General features: G+C 48.2%; 1 protein-coding gene across 1 annotated transcript in view; it reads left to right on the forward strand.

Moving 5' to 3' along the window:
• The window catches only part of Ano2 (anoctamin 2), a 283,786-nt gene that overhangs the window by 52,744 nt on the left and 208,397 nt on the right, over positions 1 to 22,645 (forward strand). The window contains exons 3-6 of the mRNA XM_010611608.2: positions 1,580 to 1,678; positions 17,381 to 17,532; positions 20,128 to 20,182; positions 21,982 to 22,033. Of these exons, the coding sequence (XP_010609910.1) occupies positions 1,580 to 1,678; positions 17,381 to 17,532; positions 20,128 to 20,182; positions 21,982 to 22,033 (358 nt within the window). The remainder of the gene's footprint in view (positions 1 to 1,579; positions 1,679 to 17,380; positions 17,533 to 20,127; positions 20,183 to 21,981; positions 22,034 to 22,645) is intronic.

Below are 22,645 nucleotides of genomic sequence, written 5' to 3' on the forward strand. Positions count from 1 at the left end.
TTTTTTTTTTTTTTTTTTTTTTTTTTTTGTGTTGCCAGGGATCCAACTTGGGACCTTGTGCTTGCGAGGCAGGTGGCAGAAGTACTGAACCAAATCCCTGGCCCATTCTAGATATTTTAATTATTGATTATATATTTTGGAGCTACCATTTAAAAATAATAGAAATAGTCAATAATAGAAATGTATGTCCCCTCCTAGCCAGTGTTTTTCAGGTGGAAACAGCATTGTACATCTGTTCTCTGCTAGGCACCCTGGAGAGGCACAGTCAGAGCTCAGGATGGTTTCCACTGCTATCTTCCACTCACCCAGATTGGAGGGTGCTATTAGTACTGAACAAAAGTGGATTCTGTGAATGGAGCCAGAGACTGGTTTTCAAAAGGAGCACCTGCTTCTGGGCACTGACCTCCAGGCATCCTGCCTCACAAAGCACATGTTTGCTCAGGAGCCCTCACTTCTGCTAAAGCACACAGAACTAGAGGCCACCTAGGCCTCCTCTCTGTACGGCACGTGTGCCACAGAGTCAGCCTCTGTCCCTCAGTGGCTTTGCTGAATGCCAATAGCCTACTGGCCAGCACACCAGCCACCTCTGCTGTACTGTGCAGATGCTGTGTGTTTCCCAAATGTCACCTGACGAAGGAATGCATAGTCAGCTGGTTCTGTCCTGTCTCTGAACACAATAACTGTGGTTCATTTTCTAGGCAGCTTAGGAAGTACCTCCCTAAAAGTGATCCCTGTTTGCTCTCAGTGTGCTTTCATCCTTCAACAGCACAACTGATCATGTTAATACAAGAAATTAATTTTTTTCCTGTGTGTATTTGCTCAGAAAAAACTGAAATTTTATTAAAAATGAGAATGAATCCCTATTGCAATCTGTCAAATGTTTATAACAGATATGACCACCAAGTCCAAAAGGAGTGCTGAGGTAGTAAAGCCTACATTTCCAATACTTATCACCCCACGTCCTTGCCTTTCTTTCTCACCTTCTCTTCATCAACATATAACACCTCACTTTTCCTGGGACAAGACTAATGTTCTGTGTTCACACTGGCTCCTGGGGCACCATTTATGTTTATAACATTATCTGGATAGTGCTGTTTGCTGTTTATTTATATCGCTACTCTCAGGCTTGGGAGAGCCACTTTTGTGATTTGGAACTGCTACCCAAGGCAATAGTTAAGTGAAAATACAAACTTGAACCATGAGCAGTAAAAACACACAGATGAAGACAGACTTCAGGCTAGCACTGGTCACTTAACCAATTGGTGTTACAATTATGGAGAGATTTTTTGAAAATCATACTTGCTTAGCTTCAAATCTGTGAACAAAATTATTTTAACCCCTCTGAAGCCATCAAGCTTTCAGAGACCACATTTTGGGAACACTAAATTATGGTTTTAAATGACACAATTTCTAGAACAGGATGAATAGATTGGGTATGGGTGGGAACAGGGTCTTAGTGAAGTTGAAAGGAAACAAAATCTAGAAATGGAAGGAACAACAAGTTCCAGAGCTGGGGACCTGGGAATTTAAACTATGTCTTCATGAATGCTTCCATTTCTTCTTTCTTTGTACCTTGCAGAGTAAAAGCCAGGGATCCATCTTTGTCCGGATACACGCCCCGTGGCAGGTGCTGGCCAGAGAGGCAGAATTCTTGAAGATCAAAGTTCCCACCAAGAAAGTATGACCATGTTTCTTCTGGGCTCTGGGCCTCCCAAGGGTGTGATGGATGCAAATATTTTGAGAATAGGACCAAGTGGTATGTGGGTTTTGTGGAAATGAAATAACAGTCACCTCCCTGGGGATCCAAAGTATGTGGCCATGAGGTGGGAGGGCAGGGGGAGTGGGTGGGGAGAGATTCTTCCACCTCAGATCTCTGCCTGTGCTGGGATCACTAAAAAAACCTCACACTGCCTGGTCCAGCCTCTTCACTTGTCTGCTACACTTTCTTCCTGCTCTTCTTGGGGTGCCAACAATGCCAGTCATTTCTCCAGAGAGAATAGAGCAAAGATAGCAGACAGCAAGCCACACTGATGGGTCAGCTATGTACAGAGAAAATGGCACCAAACATGGCTGGGAGATGCCTATCCTGGTGCCAACTCTCCCAGTATGTGTTGTATGATGGGGGTTTTGCTTAGTTCTCCATAGAACAGAAGTTCTTAACCCAGTGAGGGGAGGACATCATATGGGATGTATTTCCAGAGCATCTACTCCAGTGTCCCACCTGAGATTCTGACTCATTTGGTTGGTATGGGATGAGGTTCTGGCATCACCAGGCTGAATTAATAATCCCCATGAAGTTCTCATGCACATCTGGACTGACAACCATGCAATTTAGCTGGTATTCATGTAGTTTTCCATTAGAAGTTGTATACAGTTATATGTATATGTGATGTGTCTCCTTAGACAGCAAAATCCAGCAAATAACTCCAAAGAGAAAGAGAGTGTGTGGGCAGTCCCCATTCTTTAGCAGGCATTTTAGGGAGAGAGGTGGTGATTGACTTTGACTTATCTGAGGTGGCTTTTAAGGAGGGTCCATGGCAGAAGGCACTGTGTGAGTGAGTCCTCCTCTGTCTCTCTGTCTCTCTCTGTCTCTCTGTCTCTCTCTCTCTCTCTCTCTCTTTCTCTCTCTCTCTCACACACACACACACACACACCTCTGTAGTGCTTCACAGCTGGTGACTTACCTCTGGAGAGATCATCTCCATTATTCTAACTACCACCTCTGTGATCCCCCCACCCCCCATTAAAAGAGCTTCACAGTGGTTCCTCCTGCACGGCCACAGTCACCCCTGCTTTCTCGTCACCACCCTCAGAATGGGCAGTGTGGACTCCATTTTGATTTGCATTGTTGGCCACTCTAATCCCACCTTTACTGCCACCAGATCTATGGTCTCCATCAAAAGTCACTCATCAGATATGAGCATGTGACTAAGCTACCATGAATCCCCTACTTAAGAAGAATAGAATCTGTAGGTTCTGTTCTTACAAATTTGTTAAGATGGACCAAATGAACAAACCCAGGTATGAATATTTGCCAACAAAAAGCAGTAAATCTGGGGGAGCTGTGCAGCAGAAATGTCCACGAGGACCACACTGATCTTTTGTCTTCCAGCTGCAGTGTGATGTCTCCATCTCCTAGCTTTAGTGCTCTCACTCCCAATCCCACTGCCCTCATGTGTGGCGCCATCTTTGTTCTGACCTCCGCTCCACATCAGCAGTGGGTACTCTCCCAGTCTTCTGGCTGCACGAGCCAACTTCAGCCTTGGATGGAGACTTCTGACCTCCTCTAGTGGGGTCCTAACCAATGCTTTCACTTCTCTTTCTCTTTTTTTCTTTCTTCTAATGCCGATATATTCATCTCTGTTCTCTTTGGTTGATCTGAACATCTAATGCTCCCTTAACCTCATTCTGCTTGTGTCTTGTTTTCTGTTTTAACTTCTGCTGGCTGATCCTTGGAAAGAAGGTGAGTGCATTTCTCCTGCCAAAGCTTTCTCCCTCTCAGGTGATTCTTTTAGTGGGAAATCTAGAAGCATAGAAGAAATGTGTGACCTTCTGCTCCCCCAACAGTTCATTGCCTATTTTTCCTCTTACTTTCCTCCCCAGCCTTTCTTCAGGCTCACGCTTTCCTTCCTCCTTTCTCTCTCTCTTCTCCTCCCTGTAGCCTCCCTCTGTGTTCTTTGTGCCAATGCTCATGCTTCCGGTTTCTCTGTTGCCTTGTGGTTCCCAGGCCTAGTCCCCAAGTCCTTCCCGACTCTAGTCCCTCTGGTCTCTGCTTTGTCCTTTCATGGACTCAGACCTTTAGAGTGTGTTTTAGTTTTGTATGAATGACAGAGCTGCTCACAAGGCTCAGGGATACTTAAAATTTACCATTGGTGGCACAGGCAGGACCTGTTCTTGAATTTGTAGAGCGCTGACTTGGGCAAAGACATATTACGAAGGGCCCATCTCTGGTTTCCTTCCTCAGAACACTTCTAGCCTTGAGTCTGCACTGATTAACTGTGTGATTTGAGGATGTCACTTCCTGTTTCAGAGTTGTTTCCTCATCTGTGTCTTGGGTGTAATAATTCCCGCCCTGTTTTCAAAGAAGGTGGTTGTAAGAATCTACTTCCTAAAGAGTGCCGTGGAAATGCAGAGATTTGTTACTGTGTCTGTTTTCTCATAGTTTTTATGTATTCTCAGTTCCTAATCCCTGTCAACTTCCTTCCTGGCCACAGAGGCAGCCAGCACTGACAGCTCCTGCTGTGCAGCCTGTGAGAGGCCCGCTCCCCAGGGGCGACAGGAAAAGTGCACAGACCCAGGCCACAGAGCAGGGGCTGGAGCCTGTGGGGATCCTTTTGACTTTCACGGGGTGGGTTAGGGAGCCATGTCCTCCTTCAGGCAGCTGAGAGAACAGAAAGCACTTTCCCTTAGTGTTTCTGAGTCCCTCATTTGACACAGGTGGACTGTGCTGGCATCTGTCCCCGACTCAGCCACATGGCCCCGTTCCTCTCTGTGTGTGTGTGTGTGTGCAGTGCAACGGCTTGCACTTGGCCTCACAGGGGTGTTACCAGCAGATGAGGAGGACACAATGTGGTGTGTTGGGTAGGGTGTATGCATAAAACTTAGTCTGACACTCTGATCCCAAGGGTGGGCGGGGGTGAACCCTTGCTCCTGCATGGAGAAAGGAGCAAGGTGAGGGGAGGGTGAGGCCGGGCAATCTGTGGAAGGCCAGTGTCAGGCCCGTGGCATTTTCCATCTTTAATGGGGTTGGGAAGTGGAATGAGAATCAACTGCGTTTGCAGAGAGCCCCTGCTAGAGGGGCGTGGAGGTGTGGAGGAAGAATGAGCAGTGGCATGGGCTGAGGTGGGGGCTTGGATCATAATCCAGCAGGATCTGGAGAGACTGGGAAGTTGGGGAGGAAATCACGAAGTTGAGATCTCGAATCTGCACAAATCCACCGTAATGTGTCCAGGGACGTGGAGTCCTGAACACAGATATTAACTGGGAGGGGAGTCTTGGAAGGAAGCATTTGTTTTCCAAAAACAACAACAAAAGAGCCAGTGTGTGTGAAGGTCACTCAGCATCCCTGCTGAGGAGGGCCTGGAGCAGCCAGAGAAGACTTGGAATGGGTGCGTTAGGCAGATGCTTTTGCATCTCTGCTTGTTCCCAAGGTGCCCTTCTAGATGGTGGTCACTCTCATGCATTTTCATGCACTGTTCATGTATGTGAGTGGGCGCCCCCTCTCTCCCCTGTGACCTTCACAGTCCCCAGTCCCCTAGGTGAGACAAGGCAGGGATGGCTGATAACCGAGGCTGTCAGAGAGAGCTTTTCTTGTAAACAAAAGCAAGAAAGAGAGTGGGCTCTGAGCTGTATATACTTCCCAGATAACACAAATGGATACTGCTGGGGTAGGCAGCGGCGATGGCCCATATGGAATACCTGCTACAGCGGTGGGCACAATGCATGGTAACTGCTGTCATTACTGTTGTCACTGTTGCTCCTAGCACTGTGTGTAGGGCATGGGGTTGACTGCTCCTTCCTACTCTTTCCTTTCCCTTCTACAGCACTGGGGGAAATGGGCCTGCTCCCTGTACCCTGACTAGGCAGCCAAAAGCCCAGATATGGAATCCATGGAAAGGCAGGCATAGATGGCTGTTAGCCTGCATACTGGGGGATTTCTGTTTCCTAGGGAGCGGGTCCTTGGGGCTCTGCATATGTGAGTTCTGAGGTACAGTCCTTGGGAAAGCCAGTGAGGAGAGTGCTTGACCCTGCTGTATGACAGGGAGAGCTTGAAGATTCCTGTGTCCAGGGAGTGATAACCAGGGTGACCTCAGGTTCTAGGATTGGCTCTGCCCTCCTGAACCTGACTATTTGCTTTATATCTTAGTCTGTTTTTCAAAATGAGACTTGCAGTGGATTTGCAATGAAAAACAAAAATGAATACAAAAGGCTTATTTTTAAAAAGGACAAATAGAAAAGAACGAGACAGCTGGAGGGAGTGGGAAGTGCTGGGAAACAATGATAGAAATTAATATAATAGTGCTTGATGCCAGGGAGGCAAGATTTCACTCTGAGATGCTGGTGGTCTGGTCAGAAAGAACCTTGGCTGATACTGTCTATGGAAATAAGTAGCTGATTTGACAGAAGAGGCAAAGTTTTGCTTGCTGCCAAAGTATACCTTTTTTTTTCTTTTTTGGTGAGACTGTGTGTTAAACCAGGGTTTTTGCTCTGAGCTATATATCCCTTTTTATTTCTATTTATTTATTTATTTGTTTGTTTTTTTTATAGTACTGGGGATCAAATTCAGGACCTTGTGCTTATGAGTCAGGTGGCCATGCCACTGAGCTAAATCCCTGGCCCTGGCCCTTTTTTATCTTGTATCTTGAGGGAGAATCTTGCTAAGTCACTAATTTGTTCAGGCTGGGCTCAAAACCTATGAGCCTCTTGCCCCAGCTTCTCAGATTTCTGGTATTACAGGTATGTACCACTACACCTTGTTAAAATATAATTTTTATATGAAGGACATTATATTACTGAGCTTTTTGTCCCAGTAAACAAGTGCCTGACAGTAACAACCTAAAGGAGGAAAAGTTTATTTTGGCTCATGGTTCAGAGGTTTTAGTTCATGGTCAGTGTGCTCTGTTGTTCTTAGGACCGAGGTGAGGCAGAAACACGAGGGCAGAGGGTGGGGGTGGGAGGAAACAGACAGAGACAGAGACAGCTTGAGCTGCTGGGCTTCTTCCTCGTTCCATTTTCATTCCATCTGGGCCCCCACTCTGGTGGATGGCACTGCACACACAGGGTGCATGGCCCTCTCAGCTGGAGGTGCCACATGCCAGTCATCTTTGGTGACGCCCTCACAGACACACCCAGAAGTATGTGCCCCTCATCTCTTCAGCCTTTCTCAATCCAGTCAAGCTGACATAATTAACTATCACGGATGTGAACTGTGTATTTTCTAAATTCATATGAGCTTCTGGAATATTCTTTGTATGGCCATTTCTTAAACAAAAATGAAAACGGGATGTGATGCTAAACTGTGGTCCAGGGCAGGTGGTACAGCAAAGTAAAGTATGCAGATTTCTGATGCCCTAACTTGATTCAAAGATTAAGGTTAGAGCAGAAACACAATGGGTATTTTAATTCTTGCCCATGGAGCTCATGTTTGGAGATGCTTGTGTCTATGAAACTGCATTTATTAAAGAATATTCCATCTTCTCCTTTTTCTTAATGGGAACATATATACCTGCCAGTAGGGATTTCTGATTAGTGTGAGAAACTGGGTGCTCCCGCGCTGAGCTGACACAGTTCTGGCTGAAGAGCAAAGGAGCTTGACATCTAAGTAGCACGAATAGCCCCTTAGGAGGAAAATAAATGATTAGAAATTGTCCTTAGGTGCCTGTTTCTGCTGTCTAAGGATGCTGGTGCTGTAGCCATGGCTTTTGCAAAAGTCCCACAGGGTGGCCCTGTGTTGGCTTATGGTGCCCACCCTGCCTCGGAGCCTCCGCTTGTCTAGGACTTGAGATCCATATTAGACAGGAGGATGGAAGGCCCTGAGATCTGCAGGTGGTGTGTGGGAGGCCCAGGAGAGCCAATGATGTAGTTCTGGTCCAAGTCCAGAGGCCTGAGAATCAGGAGCCGATGGTGTAAGTCACATCCTGAAAGTTGGCAGCCCCAAGACCCAAGGTGTTTTAGTTCAAGTCCAAAGACAGGAAAAGACTGATTTCCCAGCTAAAAACCTCCAGGCAGGGGTGGGAGGGACCCCTTTTGTTCATTCAGGCCTTCAACGGATGGGACAAGCCCCTCCACATTTGGGAGGGCAATCTGCTTTATTCGGTCCCCTGATTCAAATGTTAGTCTCCTCCCCAGCCTCCGCACAGATATGCACAGAATAATGTTTGATTAGATATCTGGGCTCTTCAGGGCTCAGTCCAGGTATTGCAGAAAATGAACCATCAACAGACCTGTACTTTTAGAGTCAGCGGTCCTCTTCATAACAGAATGAATAGTGATGTTCAAAAAGGCAGGTCTGTGTGCAAGCTTTGAACCCAGGGCATGCAGTCTTATTTGGAAAAACAGGTTTTTGTAGATGTAATTAGTTCAGGACCTGCAGATGAAGCCACCCCTTAGGCTGGGCTCTAAATCCAATGACTGGTGTGCTTCAGAGAGAAAGGCAGACAGGGATTTGAGACACGGGAGAAGGCCAGGGGACAGAGGGGGCAGAGGTCAGAGTGACGCAGCCAGAGCCAAGGAACTCCTAGGACTAACAGGAGCTGGAAGAGACGAGGAAGAATGTTCCCCTAGAGCCTTCCTGGGGGCGCACAGCACACTGACACTTCGATTTTAGACCTGTGGCCTTCACAACTGTGAGAATAAATCTCTGTCATTTCAAGCCACCCAGTTTGTAGTGATTTGCAACCCTAGGACACAAATATACGCTTCCTCTGGGCTGAAAGCAATAAGCAGACAATTCAAGACCTGCTGAGTGTCCCAGGCTTGTTGGCCTGTTCGGTGTCCCCAGAAGTCAATGTGCAACTCGGAGATGGGTGGGAACAGCCTTCTCCAGTCATTGTCATTGTTCCATGGTGTGGGGGGTGTAGGGAGGAATTCCTGCATGGGGTCTTGCCTTCCAACCGTGGCATGTCTGTGGCTGCTTCTCCCGCCTTCCGGTCCTGTGTGGATGAGACAAGAGGGTTGGAGATTGGTCACCTTGGCATGATGGTGGAGAGAGATGTCAAGAAGATCTGCTTATCATATTTAATGATCGTTTTCCCATTTATACCTCTGTTTCCAAAGATGATTACAGGTTTTCTAGAGTATAAGCTTCTACACTGGTAAGAGGCTAATGAGGATAGTGGCATATTTTATATTTTGTTCACATTTTATAATTTCCACATTTGACTTTGAGGGATGGTTCATAAAACCACTCTGGACAATGCCAGTCATAACATGGCATCTTAACATCCCCAAAACTGGTAGCCACGGGTTCATCTAAGCATGTGTAAATTAACTGCACTCTAGATATTGCTAGTGCTTCCCATGTGCTGGGCCGTGGACTGGTTTATACATATCATTTTGTTTTTGTCCTCACAATAAGAAGAGGCGGTGCTGATGTTAGCTTCATTCTGTAGATGAGGAAACCGGGGCTGTAGATGAAGAAACTTACCAAGGACACAGAGCTTCGAGCGACTCAACACCATGCCTGTGTAACTCCAAAGCCCCTCTCCTGCTCACTCACTGTCCTGAGTGTCAACACTCAGATGAGACTGTTCAAGGTGTGTTCTGTAGAACAAGTCTGTGGCTTTACTAAACAAACAAACCAACAAACCAATCAACCAAAACAAAATGACCCCCTTCCATTTGTCCATGATCTAACAAAGTCCAGAAACACTAATTACTGTATTGCAGTTTTACTGAACAGTGAAAGGCCCTGAGGAGTCTCACAGTAAGGAACATGGTTCTGTTTTGTTCATTTTGTTTTACTTTTTCCTGCTGAGCATCTGTTGGTGTCCTGGGGGAACTGCTGTTCTACAGCACATACTCTGGGGAATCTCAGTCAAGATTCAGTAACCCTGGACTGGGACGGACCTTACATCTATATGTTGCTAAGGACTAGCTCATGAGCTATGTACCCTCCTGGATCACAGCCTTTTCACCACTCACCAATTTGAATTTGATGCCAGGGAGGTCCCTGAGGATGGATACCTCCTGGGTGTCACAGGTACTCTGTTGGGGGCAGGGATCTAAGGGTTAAGGTCCATACTGCCACCTGTTAGTGAGGCAGTGCACTTAGTTCTGGCTGCCTGTTCACACCTTGACTGCCCCGTGTTCCTGGTAATGTCACTGGCAGGTCTGTGGATCCCCTGCTTGTGCTGGCCCTCCCTCTTCCAATCCAAACTGTGCCTTTCTGTGGAGTCTGTGTTAGCCTCCTAGCAAGAGCAGAGTGCTTTTCCTCTCTCTTCTGTGGGACAGACCTTTTCCAAGTGCTTTAAACTTTGACCTGGTTCTAGAGTCTCCCATCCCTCCCTGAAGAAACAAACCCTCCTTACCCTTTCATCCCTGCCCAGCTTCAAGTACCTCACTGACCCTCTTTGATTCCTTCAACATGGCTGATGTTACCTTTTCTGCATTCTGACTCCAACTACAGCCAATAGTCTCTTAGCCTTTGGTTTCTCTTCATCTTCTTTGGGCGCCTTAGTTTTGGGTCTCCAAATGAATCCTAAGTCATCAGGGAGCAGGACCTGTATTTTGTGTTTCTTAGACATCCCTTGCCATCTCTTGTATGGAATTCTATCGATTACAGTTGTTGGGTAAACACTAGGTTGATCGGTCCATTGTTCCGGATAACTTCTGGCCTCAGACTGTTTTTGGACACAGTCCCCTGTAGCCCTGAGCACAAAGCCAGTATTCCGGCTCACGGTTGTCTGCAGTCTGTGCCAAATCCAGCAGTAATCGCTTCCCATGTTCCCCTCTCACCCTGACCAATTCCTTCCTTTATCACATGGTGATTTAATTACTCTGGAATTATTTTATACTTTAGTAAATTCAGAAAATAACAATCAGAAGAAACTCTGTGAGGTGTATTAAGGTGGAGGACGTACATCCTGGGTCTGGGGAGAGGAGTTACTGTCTCGTTAGCCTGTAGGGTGCCTCTTCATGATTACTGTCAATTGCTTTGAAATGAACGAGAGCGGGGGCTGTGTACGCAGGCTGGCGGCCATGGTGGGGCCTCCGACTTCTTGTCATTGCCTGTTCTCAGACATTTGTTTTTAATAGAGGCACAGCCCAAAGGGTTGGGTTTACATTTCATATCTTTATGGGCTTTTGGTACATACTCTTTGATTACCACTTAAATAGACTGGGAAGACTGCAGAATGCTTTGACTTTTTATTCTTTTGTATTTTCTGTAATGCTTCTCATCTCTGAAAATCAGAGAGAGAAAGAACCAGTGGCACCTCAGTGCTGTGGTTGTGGGTGGAACTGAGCTGGCGCATGGCCATCCTGTAGCTGTGCAGACAGAACATGGGTCCATGAGCCAGAGCCTAACCCAGGGCTCCAGGACAGTGCATCTAAAACTATGAAAAGGTCAGAGGAAGTGAGTCCAAACTTTGATGGATTTAGACTCACTTGGAAGAAGATGCTAGTGATTTTGTTCCCCTGGAGCCTCAGGTTGTATCTGTCTGATTAGGGTAGTGTATGCAACCGGGGCTGGCTGGGCCTGGGCCTGGGGTTGGGCTGGGTGGACTCCGGTAGGCTGACTCATGAATCGATCGTCCTCAGTGGTGCAGAGTTGAGAGCGAAGGAGCTGCTGGTAAGAATCATGTGGCACAGCAGTCATAAGCCAGGACTGTGCTGTGGAGCAGGACATGTGGCCACTCCTACAATAGGGGGTGTGAGAGCAGTGGCCAAGGTGGCCATGGCTGCCCCTGTGGAGAGGTGGGAAGGGATTGGCAGAGAGCACAGGCAGAGGAATAGGCAGGGCCACCAGATCCCTGCATTTGGGGCTCCTGGGCAGAACTTTTACCCAGTAAGAGCTTGTACAGTAAAGTGCTGGCCCACAAAGTGCCAAGACCCAACTGTTCAGCTGTCAGGAATTCTGGAAACTGGTTAGTACACTTGGGATCGTCTATAGTGGGAACACTACGGAAGTCAGCAGCTGTTGTACATCAGCAAGACCCACCCACCTGCATCCCCACCTCCAAGACGCTGTTAAGGTACCAGCCAGCACCCACTGATGGGAGCCCTGAGCTCAGAGCCTGGGTGGACCTTCAGCTTCACCTGCCTCTTGGCTGCCAGCATTATGTCCTTCCTGCCCCAGGCATGAAAGGGCTGCTGGTCAATAAAGGCCAGGGTGACAGGGACCTTGAATGGATCCATAGCCCTCTTCTCCTCCTTCCTGTACTACTTTCCCAACTCTTGGCATCACCCGGTACCCAGTCATGGTTTTGTTTTGTTCTTTAATGTCTGTGTCTGTTCTGAGTGCTCTGTGAGGGCAGGGACTGTGCTGTGTTGTAACAGCAGCAGCCAGAATGTCACTAGGAAAAGCAGGTGCTGAATAAATACTGGAAATGGAAGGCTGGGTCAGTGCTATGAGACTTTACCATTGGAGGCGACCTTGGAGGGGTGGCTCTGAGACTGGCAGTGGGAAGGAGTCTGGCCCAGGGCTGTCTGTGAGGGGAGGGGGAGGCACAGTATGGAGGGACATGTGCGTCAGTGCCCAGCCTCATCCGGGTTCCCAGGGGCCCTCCATTACGGGAGCATTTAGGAAGAGTAGTTGTACTTGGGGCTGGGTTAAGTAGAAGAGGTCTTAGCCCTTTGGGAGGTTGTGTTTTCCCTCTCCTAAGCCATCTGTCCATTACCCATCACCATCCTCCACCCACCAATAGATATTTTCATTAGCACACATTAATAAAGAGAACGATGGGCTCCACTGTCATACGTGTATGCATGGAACATACTTTACAGTATCTTCCTCCTGTGAACCTCTCTTCCCTCCTTCTGCCTCCCCAGATCTCTCTCTTCCCTCTTCTTACTGCTTTTTCTTTCTTTATCCTCCCTCTAGATTTCCCATAGGAGAGAAAACCTGTGATACTTGTCTTTCGAAGTCTGCCTTATTTTAATAACATAATGGTCTCCAGTTCCATCCATTTTCCTGCAAATGACAGCATTCCCTTCTTTATGGCTGAATAGTACTCTGTTGTGTGCACCACATTTTCTTTACCCAGTGCCTGCTGCCAGGCCCTCGGCTGATTCAGCCGTGGTGAAGAGGGCGTGTTGAGCACAGCTGTGTGGTGCCTCAGATTCTCTGAGTCCTCTGGGTATACACTGAGGAGTGGCATGGCTCACTCTATCCACATTACCTACAGCATCCCGATGTCCCGGGGTCTCTATGACCATCTATGACTGTCCTCTGGCCTGTGGCTTTTGTGAGGTGAAATTTAGACATTATGTGGCTAGTTATGGATTAGGAGTGACCCACAGAAAAAGAAGGTGTTTATGCTTAGGGAGCCAACCAGAAGAAAGTCATTTCAGTGGGGATTTTGAAGGGGCCGTGGGGTGGGAGTCTGGCAGGTGGTGATGGCAGATGAAAATCTGACCAGAGAGGGGCTGGCATGTCCTTGGGCACCAGGGCCAGGGACCCTGCCCAAGTGAGGGGTCAGCAGAAGGGGCTGAGGCAGAGGGAGGAGGCAGGGCCAGATCTCCCAAGGGGCCTTGTCAGCCATGTAATTAGAAAACTTTGGATTTTATCCCCAAATATAAAAGTCAGAAAACACTCACTCATGCTTTGAGGACATGCTGACAACAGAGATGAAAACCATAAATGAAACCAGGATTAGACAGCAGAGAATATGTGTTTTGCTGCTAGGACCCTGTCCACAGTCAGCAGTGCTGTGTTCAGGAAGCTTACCTGTCCGGACAGGTAGAGGTGAGGGGCTGGCTTGCCTCTTTCGGGTGTGCACATGAAAGTCTCCCTGTAGGCTGCTGTATCCATTTTGGCTGGGGGACAGCTTAGCACTCCCTGTGGGGTACATGTCCTGGGGCAGGAGCAGGGGCAGGTATGCAGTGCGTCCCCGTGGGACCAGCAGACCAGTTCTGCTGCTATGTGGCTGCTCCTGCTTCTGTCCCTAAGCTCCAGAGCCTGCTGTCCTGTTCAGTAGGTGCCGTGCGCTGCTCCTCCCAGATGTCTCTGACTTTCTCCGCCTTTTGAAATGGAAGCGGAGCAGGAGGATGCGTTCGTGTCCCAGGAGAGGTCCAGGGAGCACTGGCTGTCCTAATGTTTGTGACCTTGGCACTTTAGTAAAACTTTTGATGCTGCCTTGGTTTCCCTTGCTGTAACATGAAGACAGTGACTTGTACACTGACCAAAACAAAGGTCATTGTAGTCTTGGTACCCTGCATGCCAGGAAGCAACATGATTTTAAGTCAGGGAGGAAACAAATCAGTCCTCAGACCACACTGCTGTGCTCCTCAGGAGGGGAGAGGCTGAGGGAGAAGAGAAGGAAGAAAGAAGTAAAGAAAAAAGAAGTTTCAGTAAACCCTTTAGACTGTGACAGTGAGGCCAAAGCAAGCTTTTATGAGAACCACATTTGGGCCCAGGAATAAAAAATAAGAGCAGCATTCTTTAAAAATTATTTATGATTTTAAGCACATGAAAGGCATATCGTGTACCCAGGGAGGGCATAATGGGGAACAGCTGGCTAACATGTGTCTCACTGTTTCTGAGGATGTTCCTAATTCTCTGATGTCCAAGAATAACAATAATAATGATGCCACTGCTGATTGTATTAATATCAGAGGGTCTGGGGTGCCTTTGTGAGACTCTGCAGATGGCAAAAGAAGAGTCTGGGCCACTGGGTTTAATGGGAGCTCCAGTCTGCCTCCTTCTCAGGAAAGGAAACTGCTGAGGACCAAAGAGCTTTAGGTCCCAGGAAAGAGCCCTGGATGGGGAAGCCAAGAAACCTGGTTTCCAGGCCTGCTTTTCCAGCGACTCTGGCAATGCCTTGCCCCTGTGTGGCTCTGTTTTCTCATCTCTGAGACAGAGATGCCTCGAGCCCGTCACGGGCCCCAGTGGGACCCCACCTGTGGAGGCACTGCACGTCCTGGAAAGCATTCTTCAGCACGTGGCGGGTTGCTGTCGCCCCTGCATTTCTCCAGTAGTTGGCACAGCTTATCACTAAGCTCAGGACATGACCTCCAGGAGGAGCCTGGAAAAGTGTGCGTGGAGGGGTGTTTCTCTTTCATTTAGTCATTAATGTCACAGAATGTCAGGAGTGAGCTGTGCTTTAGAAGGCATTTCCCTTGTGGGTCTGGAGCAGCACTCAGTCTAAGGCTCACCACTACTGAGTCCACCCAGTGCCCGTAAGTTATGTGACTTTTCCCTCTGGCCTGTGGGAATAGGTGCTTCTCCCAGTGCTTCCTGTTAGTTCTTTCTTCAGTCCTTGGAAATTTCCCCACATCCAGGCCATGAAAGATGAAAGAAGGGCCTTCTGTAGGCCCCTGGGGCTCTTGGGGTCCCTCTGTCCTCTGAGTACTCTGTACTGTGCATTTTAGTTCTCAGGGTGTCTCCAGACCTAGAACTGTCTCCTTAACTGTGGGGATTTGCTGGGCTTCACCTGTTTGCCCTTCCACTCTCAAGGCCGTGGGTCACTTGTCTATTTCCAGTCCCTCCAGGGTCGCTGCCCTTTGTTGCCTGATGTCCAGTAACTTGAAAACCATCATCTCATGGAGTTTGTCTGGAGGTTTTGGGTTTTGGGTGGGAAGCTAAACCTGATCCCTGGTACTCTGTCATGATGGGAAACAGAAGTTTCTGATTCTTCTTGTGGAGGTGAGGGAACAGTGGGGAAAGTGCCTTGCTCAAAGTTAGGCAGCTAGACAGCTGGTGTCAGCAGGGACCAGGACCCAGGTCATTGGACCGGGATTGTGTTTTCATGGTGTGCCAGGTACCAGGAGAGGATCCTCTGCCCTCCGGAAGTCCAAAATCTGTTGGACAAATAAACCAAAAATTAGAGACAGGTAAACAAGGAAGAGTAAGCATGGTAAATTTTATGGTGCAGGTGATTCTTTGCAGGGAACCCAGGAAGCATGACAGGCAGGGAATGGGCGAGTTGGGAAACATGACAGGAAGTGAGTGGGAAAACTGACACTTAGGCCTTGGTGCTAAAAGAGAGGTAGATGTTATCCAGGTAAATAAAGGAGCCAGGAAATGCCAGGAGTAGGTACAACACACACCGAGGCATGGAGGTGAGAAGTAGCCCTTGCTCCCAATCCTAGTGGCCACAGCATTGTAGTGTGATGCAGTGGCATGTGGCCTGCTGTGCACGTGTGTCTGGCACCATTCCCCAGTCACTGATATCTGCAAATCTCTGCGCAATATAAGCCTGCTGTGGGGCTGTGGCCTGGGAATGTTTGTGTAGGGACTTGTTCAGGGCTGTGGAGTGGATGCTACTCTGAGGTTTCTGGTGAGACTCTGTCCTTGCACACTCTTCACGTTTTCCTGAAAGCAGATGATAATATCACTTTTAGAGGTCTGGAGTATCGCCCATCAATGGTCAAACCAGCTGGACATGGTGGTACATGCCTGTACTCCCAGCTACTCAGGAGGCTGAGTCGGGAGGATCACAAGTTTGAGGCTGGCCTGGGCAACTTAGTGAGACCCCGTTTCAACATAAAATTGGCAAAGAGGGCTGGCAGTATCTGATGTGTCTCAGTAACATACATGCTTGCCAAGGATGGGTTCAATTCCCAAAACTACCCACCCCCCAAAAGTCAAAATGTATCCAGATCACACTCCTGGTCCTGTGAATGACAGCGCAGAAGCCCATTCTCTTCAGCTGCTCCTCTAGGTGAGAGTTACCAGGTCCTTTTTTCAAGACGAGAGTCGGGAGCTGCTTGGAAGTTCTTAGCTGGATTTTCTGCCAGAGCAGGCCCTGAGACAATTGGTAGGCTATGAATCTGCACCAGTGAACTGCAGGCCTTCTTGGACACCCTGGGCTGGGGTCCCGAGTGCTTTGGCACCTGGTGGGGAGGCCTTTCAGCCCTCCAGAGACTTTGGGATTTTGGCATTGTTCTCCAAGCCTGAAAGGAGAATTTGTAGGTATTTTGTGAACATCAGTACTTTATTACAGCTTTTCTATTAGAAGTAGAACCTCTGTGTCTTAGTAACTACATTTGCAAATTAGAAAAACCCCAAATTACAGTATAGGCAGAAGCAATCTGTACATTATTTTAAAAACTGTTCTATAATTATTAATAATTGCCAAGTGGTACATCTCTGCCTTACTCAGGGCTGGTGCCTTTACACGTTTGATATGATGAAAGACTGATATTTTGAAAGCAAACTTACCTAAGCAGACATTTCCTAGAGAAACAAAGAAAGTGGTTCTGGGTGGTCACAGAAACACAGTGTAGTTGTAGGCACAGATTTTGGATTAGGTTGACTTGGGTGCAGTCCAAACCCTGGTGTCTACTGTGGTCTGTGTGCCCTTCACTAACTGGCCTCGCCTGTTGTAACTCTCATTTCCTCAGCATAGTATGGGAATAACATCACCTACCGGGCCGGGCTGCTGTGAGCATTGGAGCTACTGTGTCTGGCACTAGATGCTATTTATGCAACAGTTCTATAAGCATCCATCCAGTGGGATATGGTGACTACCACAGAGTAGGCCTGCAGTTTCTCTTGATGATGTCAGAAGGTCAGAGTGGGAAAGTCTGGACTCCAGTTGTTTCCCGAATTGTCACCTTGTGACAGCAAAGGAAGGGTCCTGCCTGTCGATTCTCCTGGCTCCTCCTTTACCCACCACCCTCCCAGGGCTCTCACTGTACAGTTCTGGGTGTAAAGTCCGTTTCCCTCTGAGTGTCGCCTGTGGCCCCCTTTCCAGATCTGTTGCTTTGCTTTTCATAGATGTACGAGATCAAAGCAGGAGGCAGCATAGCGAAGAAATTCAGTGCGATTCTGCAGAAGCTGAGCTCGCCTCTGCAGCCTAGGGTTCCAGAGCACAGCAACAACAGGATGAAGAACCTCTCCTACCCATTCTCCAGGGAGAAAATGTACCTGTGAGTGCGGGACAGGCATGGGGAGGGGCTGTGGAGGAGGAAAGTGGAAACACAGTGAGTGCACAGTGTGGGAGCCACAGGAGGGAGCATGCTCTCACCGTGAAACGTCATGACCGCTCAGGATAGGGTCCGAAGCCGGGAGATGAAGAAAACACCAAAGACCAAGATTCCTCTTAGCTGGGACCGCTTGGGACCGCAGCCTGTCAAGAGCTGAGGGCCGCCTGCGGCACTGCGCGCTCTTCATTCCTAGTGGAAGGCAGGCAGGAAGAGAAGGCGGGGCAGGTAGTGTACGTGGCCTTCCTGGCCTAGGCGGAACTTAGTGTGCTTGTTTCATGGAGGGGCACGCCCTGGAAGGGACTGGGGAGGGATCCAATGTACCTGTCTCCGGGGCTGTGCCTCAGGATCTACAATATGAGCCACACAATCTAATCTGTGGAGGAGAAAGGGAGCAGGGAGGAGACAGAGGGCCATCTTCAGGCTTGGCCCTAGCAGTGAAATACTGCCCGTGCCTCTGACTCCCTCTCCTCATGTGACATTATCCCAGAAAGCCCTGGGCGTTTGTCCAGTGGAGACCGTGCGCTGGCAGCTGTAAACTGCGGCACTCTGTGAAGAAGCCAGTGATAGACACCTGTTGGCCTTCTGCAGGGAACCCCGCTTCCCAGTTCCCCATTTAATGTGGTTTGGACACGATGAGATAAGCCAGAGAGCAGGGGCTGAAGCTTCTGGGTGTCTGTATTCCCACCACATGTTTGTGCCCTCGCTGGCTCAGAGGAGCCTCCCACTTCCACCCCAGAAAATGCTCTTTGGGACTGGCCACTTGGGAACCAGCTGGGAGCAGGAGCCATGGCTGGAGGCAAGAGGTGTAGGGCCCAGACCCTCCTCCTGCTGCAGGAGTTGAGGGGAGAGGTGTGGTATCAGAGGTGAGGAAGGAAGGAATTGAGGGAGAGAGGCGGGGTGGGGTGGGGCAGCAAAGACAGGAGGATTTGTCCTCCGTGGGAGGTGGTAGTCACAGAGCAGGATTTCTGGGTCTTGGGATGGCATCTGCTGACCATTTTGGCCACGGGAGACAGTGATTCCTCAAGGGCAGGCCAGGGTCAAGCAGCCATAGTGGCTGAGCTGGGACTGGCCTGGTGACACCTTGCCTGCTGTTCTGTTGTGTGTGTGTGCGTGTGCGCTCATGCATGCAAATGGGGATTGAACACAGGGCTTTCACACTGAGCTACATTTCAAGCCCTTATTTTAAAAAAATTAATTATTTTTTTATTTTGAGACAGTTAGTTACCTCGGCTGGGCTTGAATGTGTGATCCTCCTGTTTCAGGTCCCCAAAGTGCTGCAATATATGCATGCACCACCCTGCCTGGCTCTTGCTATTCTTTCCCATTATGGCTTTTTTCACATCTCATATCTTGCCTTCCCTGGACTTTGATTGACCCCTCCCACACATCTAATTCACTTCCCTCCTGCTGCCTTTCAAGGGCAGTTCATGAGCCCTGTCCATTTGGGAAAACTATTTTTCCCTAACAGAAGTCCATCCTTGGTGCTCTCAGGTGTTGAGTTCTACTCCATATCACCTGCAAAGGTACATCCCCAGTGGATGGTGACTCCTGGGGGCTGGGAGTACTGCAATCACCTGTGTGTCCTCTAGCATAGTGCCCCAGGCATGAGTTCTCCACACATGCCTTTTCTGAGTGAAAAGTTCCATATATGGAGTGGTGAACAGACACAAATTTCATATCTGATTCAGTGACGGTGAACCTATGGCAAGTGTTTTTCTTTTAGGATAAAAGATGTTAATGTATGATTTGTTTTTTCAAAACTAAGACCACAGTATTCAGGTTTGGTAGCATTGATGGCGTTTTTGTGAAAAATAGTGGGTTTCAGGTTGCAGTTCAGGTACTCAGTCTCTAAAAGGTTCACCATCACTGATCTAATTGATGCAAGGAGCGTGACAACATGAAATGAAATTTTGAAAAACAAGGAGTTATAACCCCAATACTCTGAAACTAGACATTTTTTTTGTATTTTTATTGTCTCTGTCTACATACAGATATATTTGCTACATGGCTTCATTTTGAAAACTTATCGTAATGTTTTTCTATCATGGTATAATTTTTTCTATTTACAAACTGTTCATAATTATAATTGTCAAGGACTGAATGTTAATTTATTATGCCAATTGTGGAATTGCTAGTGAACTCCACAATTTATATGATAAATAATTTTGCAGTGAATTTTTTGTGTAAGGTTTTTTGTTCAGTTTATTATTTATCATAAAACTCCTATGATAAGTTTTCAGGTGAGATCAGGAATGTTCAGAGTGGTATGGCCGCAGACCTGTGATAAGTTTTCACACTTATTGGGTCAAAACAGCATAAAGGGCTGGGGTGTAGCTCATGTACTTGGAAGACATGAGGGCTTGGATTTGTTCTCTAGTGCCACAAAAACAAAAACGAAAACAGCATAAACACAGTGTGTACCTTGTATGTCTTGTCATTTTGCTCTCTAAAGGACTCCTCTGGGTTGGGGATGGAAGTGGTCTTGGGTTGAGAGTATAAAATGAGTTTACTTACCATTTGCTTTGTTGGTGTCTCCAGGTACAACATCCAGGAAAAGGACACCTTCTTTGACAATGCCACCCGCAGCCGCATTGTAAGTAAATGGATGTGCTGAGTTAGGAAAGGGGTTTGACAAAGGCCAAGCAGCTCTTGTCCTCTCTGCTACCTCTCAGCATTATTTGCATGAGGTACCCTAGCAACTGAAAGGTATACCCAAGAGTTCCCCATCTCTTTAGCAATCAAGGATAGCAACTAACTTCCCTCACCCAGGTTTGAGAGCAACCGCTCTGCTTTACGGATTGCAGTGAAAAAGTTCACCTAGACTGTTAAGTGTCAGAACAAGAATAGAAGCAATCCTTCTGATTGCTGGGCCACTGTGCACTACATGCATTTTGTTCTTTGCATCTCTGTATCAAGGAATTATGTAAATTTACATTACAAAAGAAACCTAGAGTCAGCCAACTTGCCCAAGAATAAAATCACCTGCCAAATCAAGAGAAAGATAACATTCATGACTAAAGTTCTAGTCTTTTTGCTGCTTACATCAAGGTTTTGAATTAGGTATAAATTTTATTCTAATACAAATATGTATGTGTTCTGTGTCCTTATCCTTAGCTATGCATTATCTTTATTAACTGTTGGTTTTTTCTCTACCACTCTGGTGTCAGCCCATATACAGAGGTGAGAAGAGAGCCCCAGGGAATACTAGAACTTCCTTATTCCCACATGGGAAATGTGGATCTCTAGGAAAGAGCTTCCTTTGCTCCTTCATTCTGTTGATCCTGGGGAAAGAACTTATGTTTCCACTGGAGAGTAAGAGTTAGAGACCAAACCAAGAAGGACAAGAAGGGACAGGCGGCTGGAGGGACTCTTGGGAGCATTTCCAAAGCACAGGAAACATGGCCATACCCTCTGCTTTCAGGATGTGCTAGAAAATATCTTGGGCCCTTCAGCCTTGTGTTTTAGAAAGGGCTAAAAGTGAACATATGATTTCTTTTTTCTTCTTATGGAAAAAGGTGTGAACTTCTCGTTTTCTTTGATGCTACTATTACAATGCAATTAAATCTCACTGTGGCTTGGGTCCTGCAACTGTGGGGGGAGTTACAGGGTGTTGTAGAGATTACCCGATAATTACAAAGTGCTTGTAAAGTAATACAATGCATATACATGCTGTTCCTAATTATTATTGCTGTTGAATTACTGCTCTGTATTAGAAGCAGAATCAAAAACTCTGGGCCCCATTCTGCTGGAAGTTATTTATTTACCACTCCCTCTCTCTGTAGCTGGAACAGGGAGTGTGAATAACGACGGGACAGCACATCTTCTCTCATTCATCTCTGGAAACTTTTTCCTTACTTCGGCCCTTTCCTCAGAGGTGGAAAGGAGCCTTCAGTTTTGTCCTTGATCTGCTCCACTGTGGGTTTTGTCTGCAGGAGTCACCTGCAGATGGTAACGTCCTCCTGCCCCCATTTTGTTGGTGCCTGGCCAGGCCAGCTGCTTGTCCGGAGCAGAGTCCTTGCCTGGCATCTGGCTCTCTGGGAGTCCCTATGAGGCCGGCAGCTTGGCCTATGTGCCCTTGTGCGAGTCCCTCAGCAGGGAGCACCCTTTCCCTTTCGGGACAGGGAGGCTGTGTCCTCTGTGAGGACGGGGTCCGGCGTTCTCCTGGGCACTCCATAGACTGTGTCAGAGCCAGAGGCGAGGTGAGAGCACCTTGCAGCGGCCCCTCGCTGCCTGGACGGACCCGCGCTTCCCAGCCCCGCACCTCCGGTAGCTGAGGCACCACCGCGTCTCTTCTCTGTGGTGTGTGAAGGGCGAAGTTCTTCTCCTGACTCTGCCCACGCGGCTGACGGGGACGCGGGAGGCGGTGCTCACGCTCTCTGTGGTCTCTTTCAGGTGCACGAGATCCTGAAGCGCACGGCCTGTTCCCGCGCCAACAACACGATGGGTAAGGAGCCCGCCACCCCGCAGCGCAGCCCACACCCGCGCAGGCCTCTCCTTTCCTCTGGGCTCTCAAACCCTTTGCGTATCCCCATCGTGCAAGGGCCCCTCCTCCGACAGCTTTTAACAAGCCCCACACACCCCCAGTGTGTACTGCGAAGACGGTGAGCATCTCGGAGGCCTCTTGGTCCAACCTGTGGCCCTGTGTGCTGAGGCGGGGAGTGTGCCTTGTCGGGCCAGCCAAGGATGGCAGGCTTGGAACGGGCCTCTCAAGGGCGGCTTTTTCCTCTCTGCGTACAGCACAGTCCTTTCACCCTGTGGTTTTGCGGAGATGAGGATGTTTAAGAAACACCTCTGCAGCAGGATCCGCGGTGTTCGGGACTTTGGCAGTAGAAGGCAAGTGGTTTGACAGTGACAAAGGTGAAGCCCAGGCCATGTCCCTTGAGGCTGCTCTTTGGAAGCAAACACTAGCGTTGCACACGTGAGTGCCCTTTCCTCAAGACCTGCTCCAGAAGGCTGGACTCTTGCTTCCAAGGAGCTGCCTTCTCAAATCAGCTTCTAGACCCTTAGTGAGAAGCACCTTTCTAAATTTTTTTTTTTTTTTTTTGTCTGGGGTTTG

This window comes from Fukomys damarensis, unplaced genomic scaffold (assembly GCF_012274545.1).
Source record: "Fukomys damarensis isolate Sample0158 unplaced genomic scaffold, DMR_v1.0_HiC HiC_scaffold_19, whole genome shotgun sequence".
In the NCBI taxonomy this organism is placed as follows: Eukaryota; Metazoa; Chordata; class Mammalia; order Rodentia; family Bathyergidae; genus Fukomys; species Fukomys damarensis.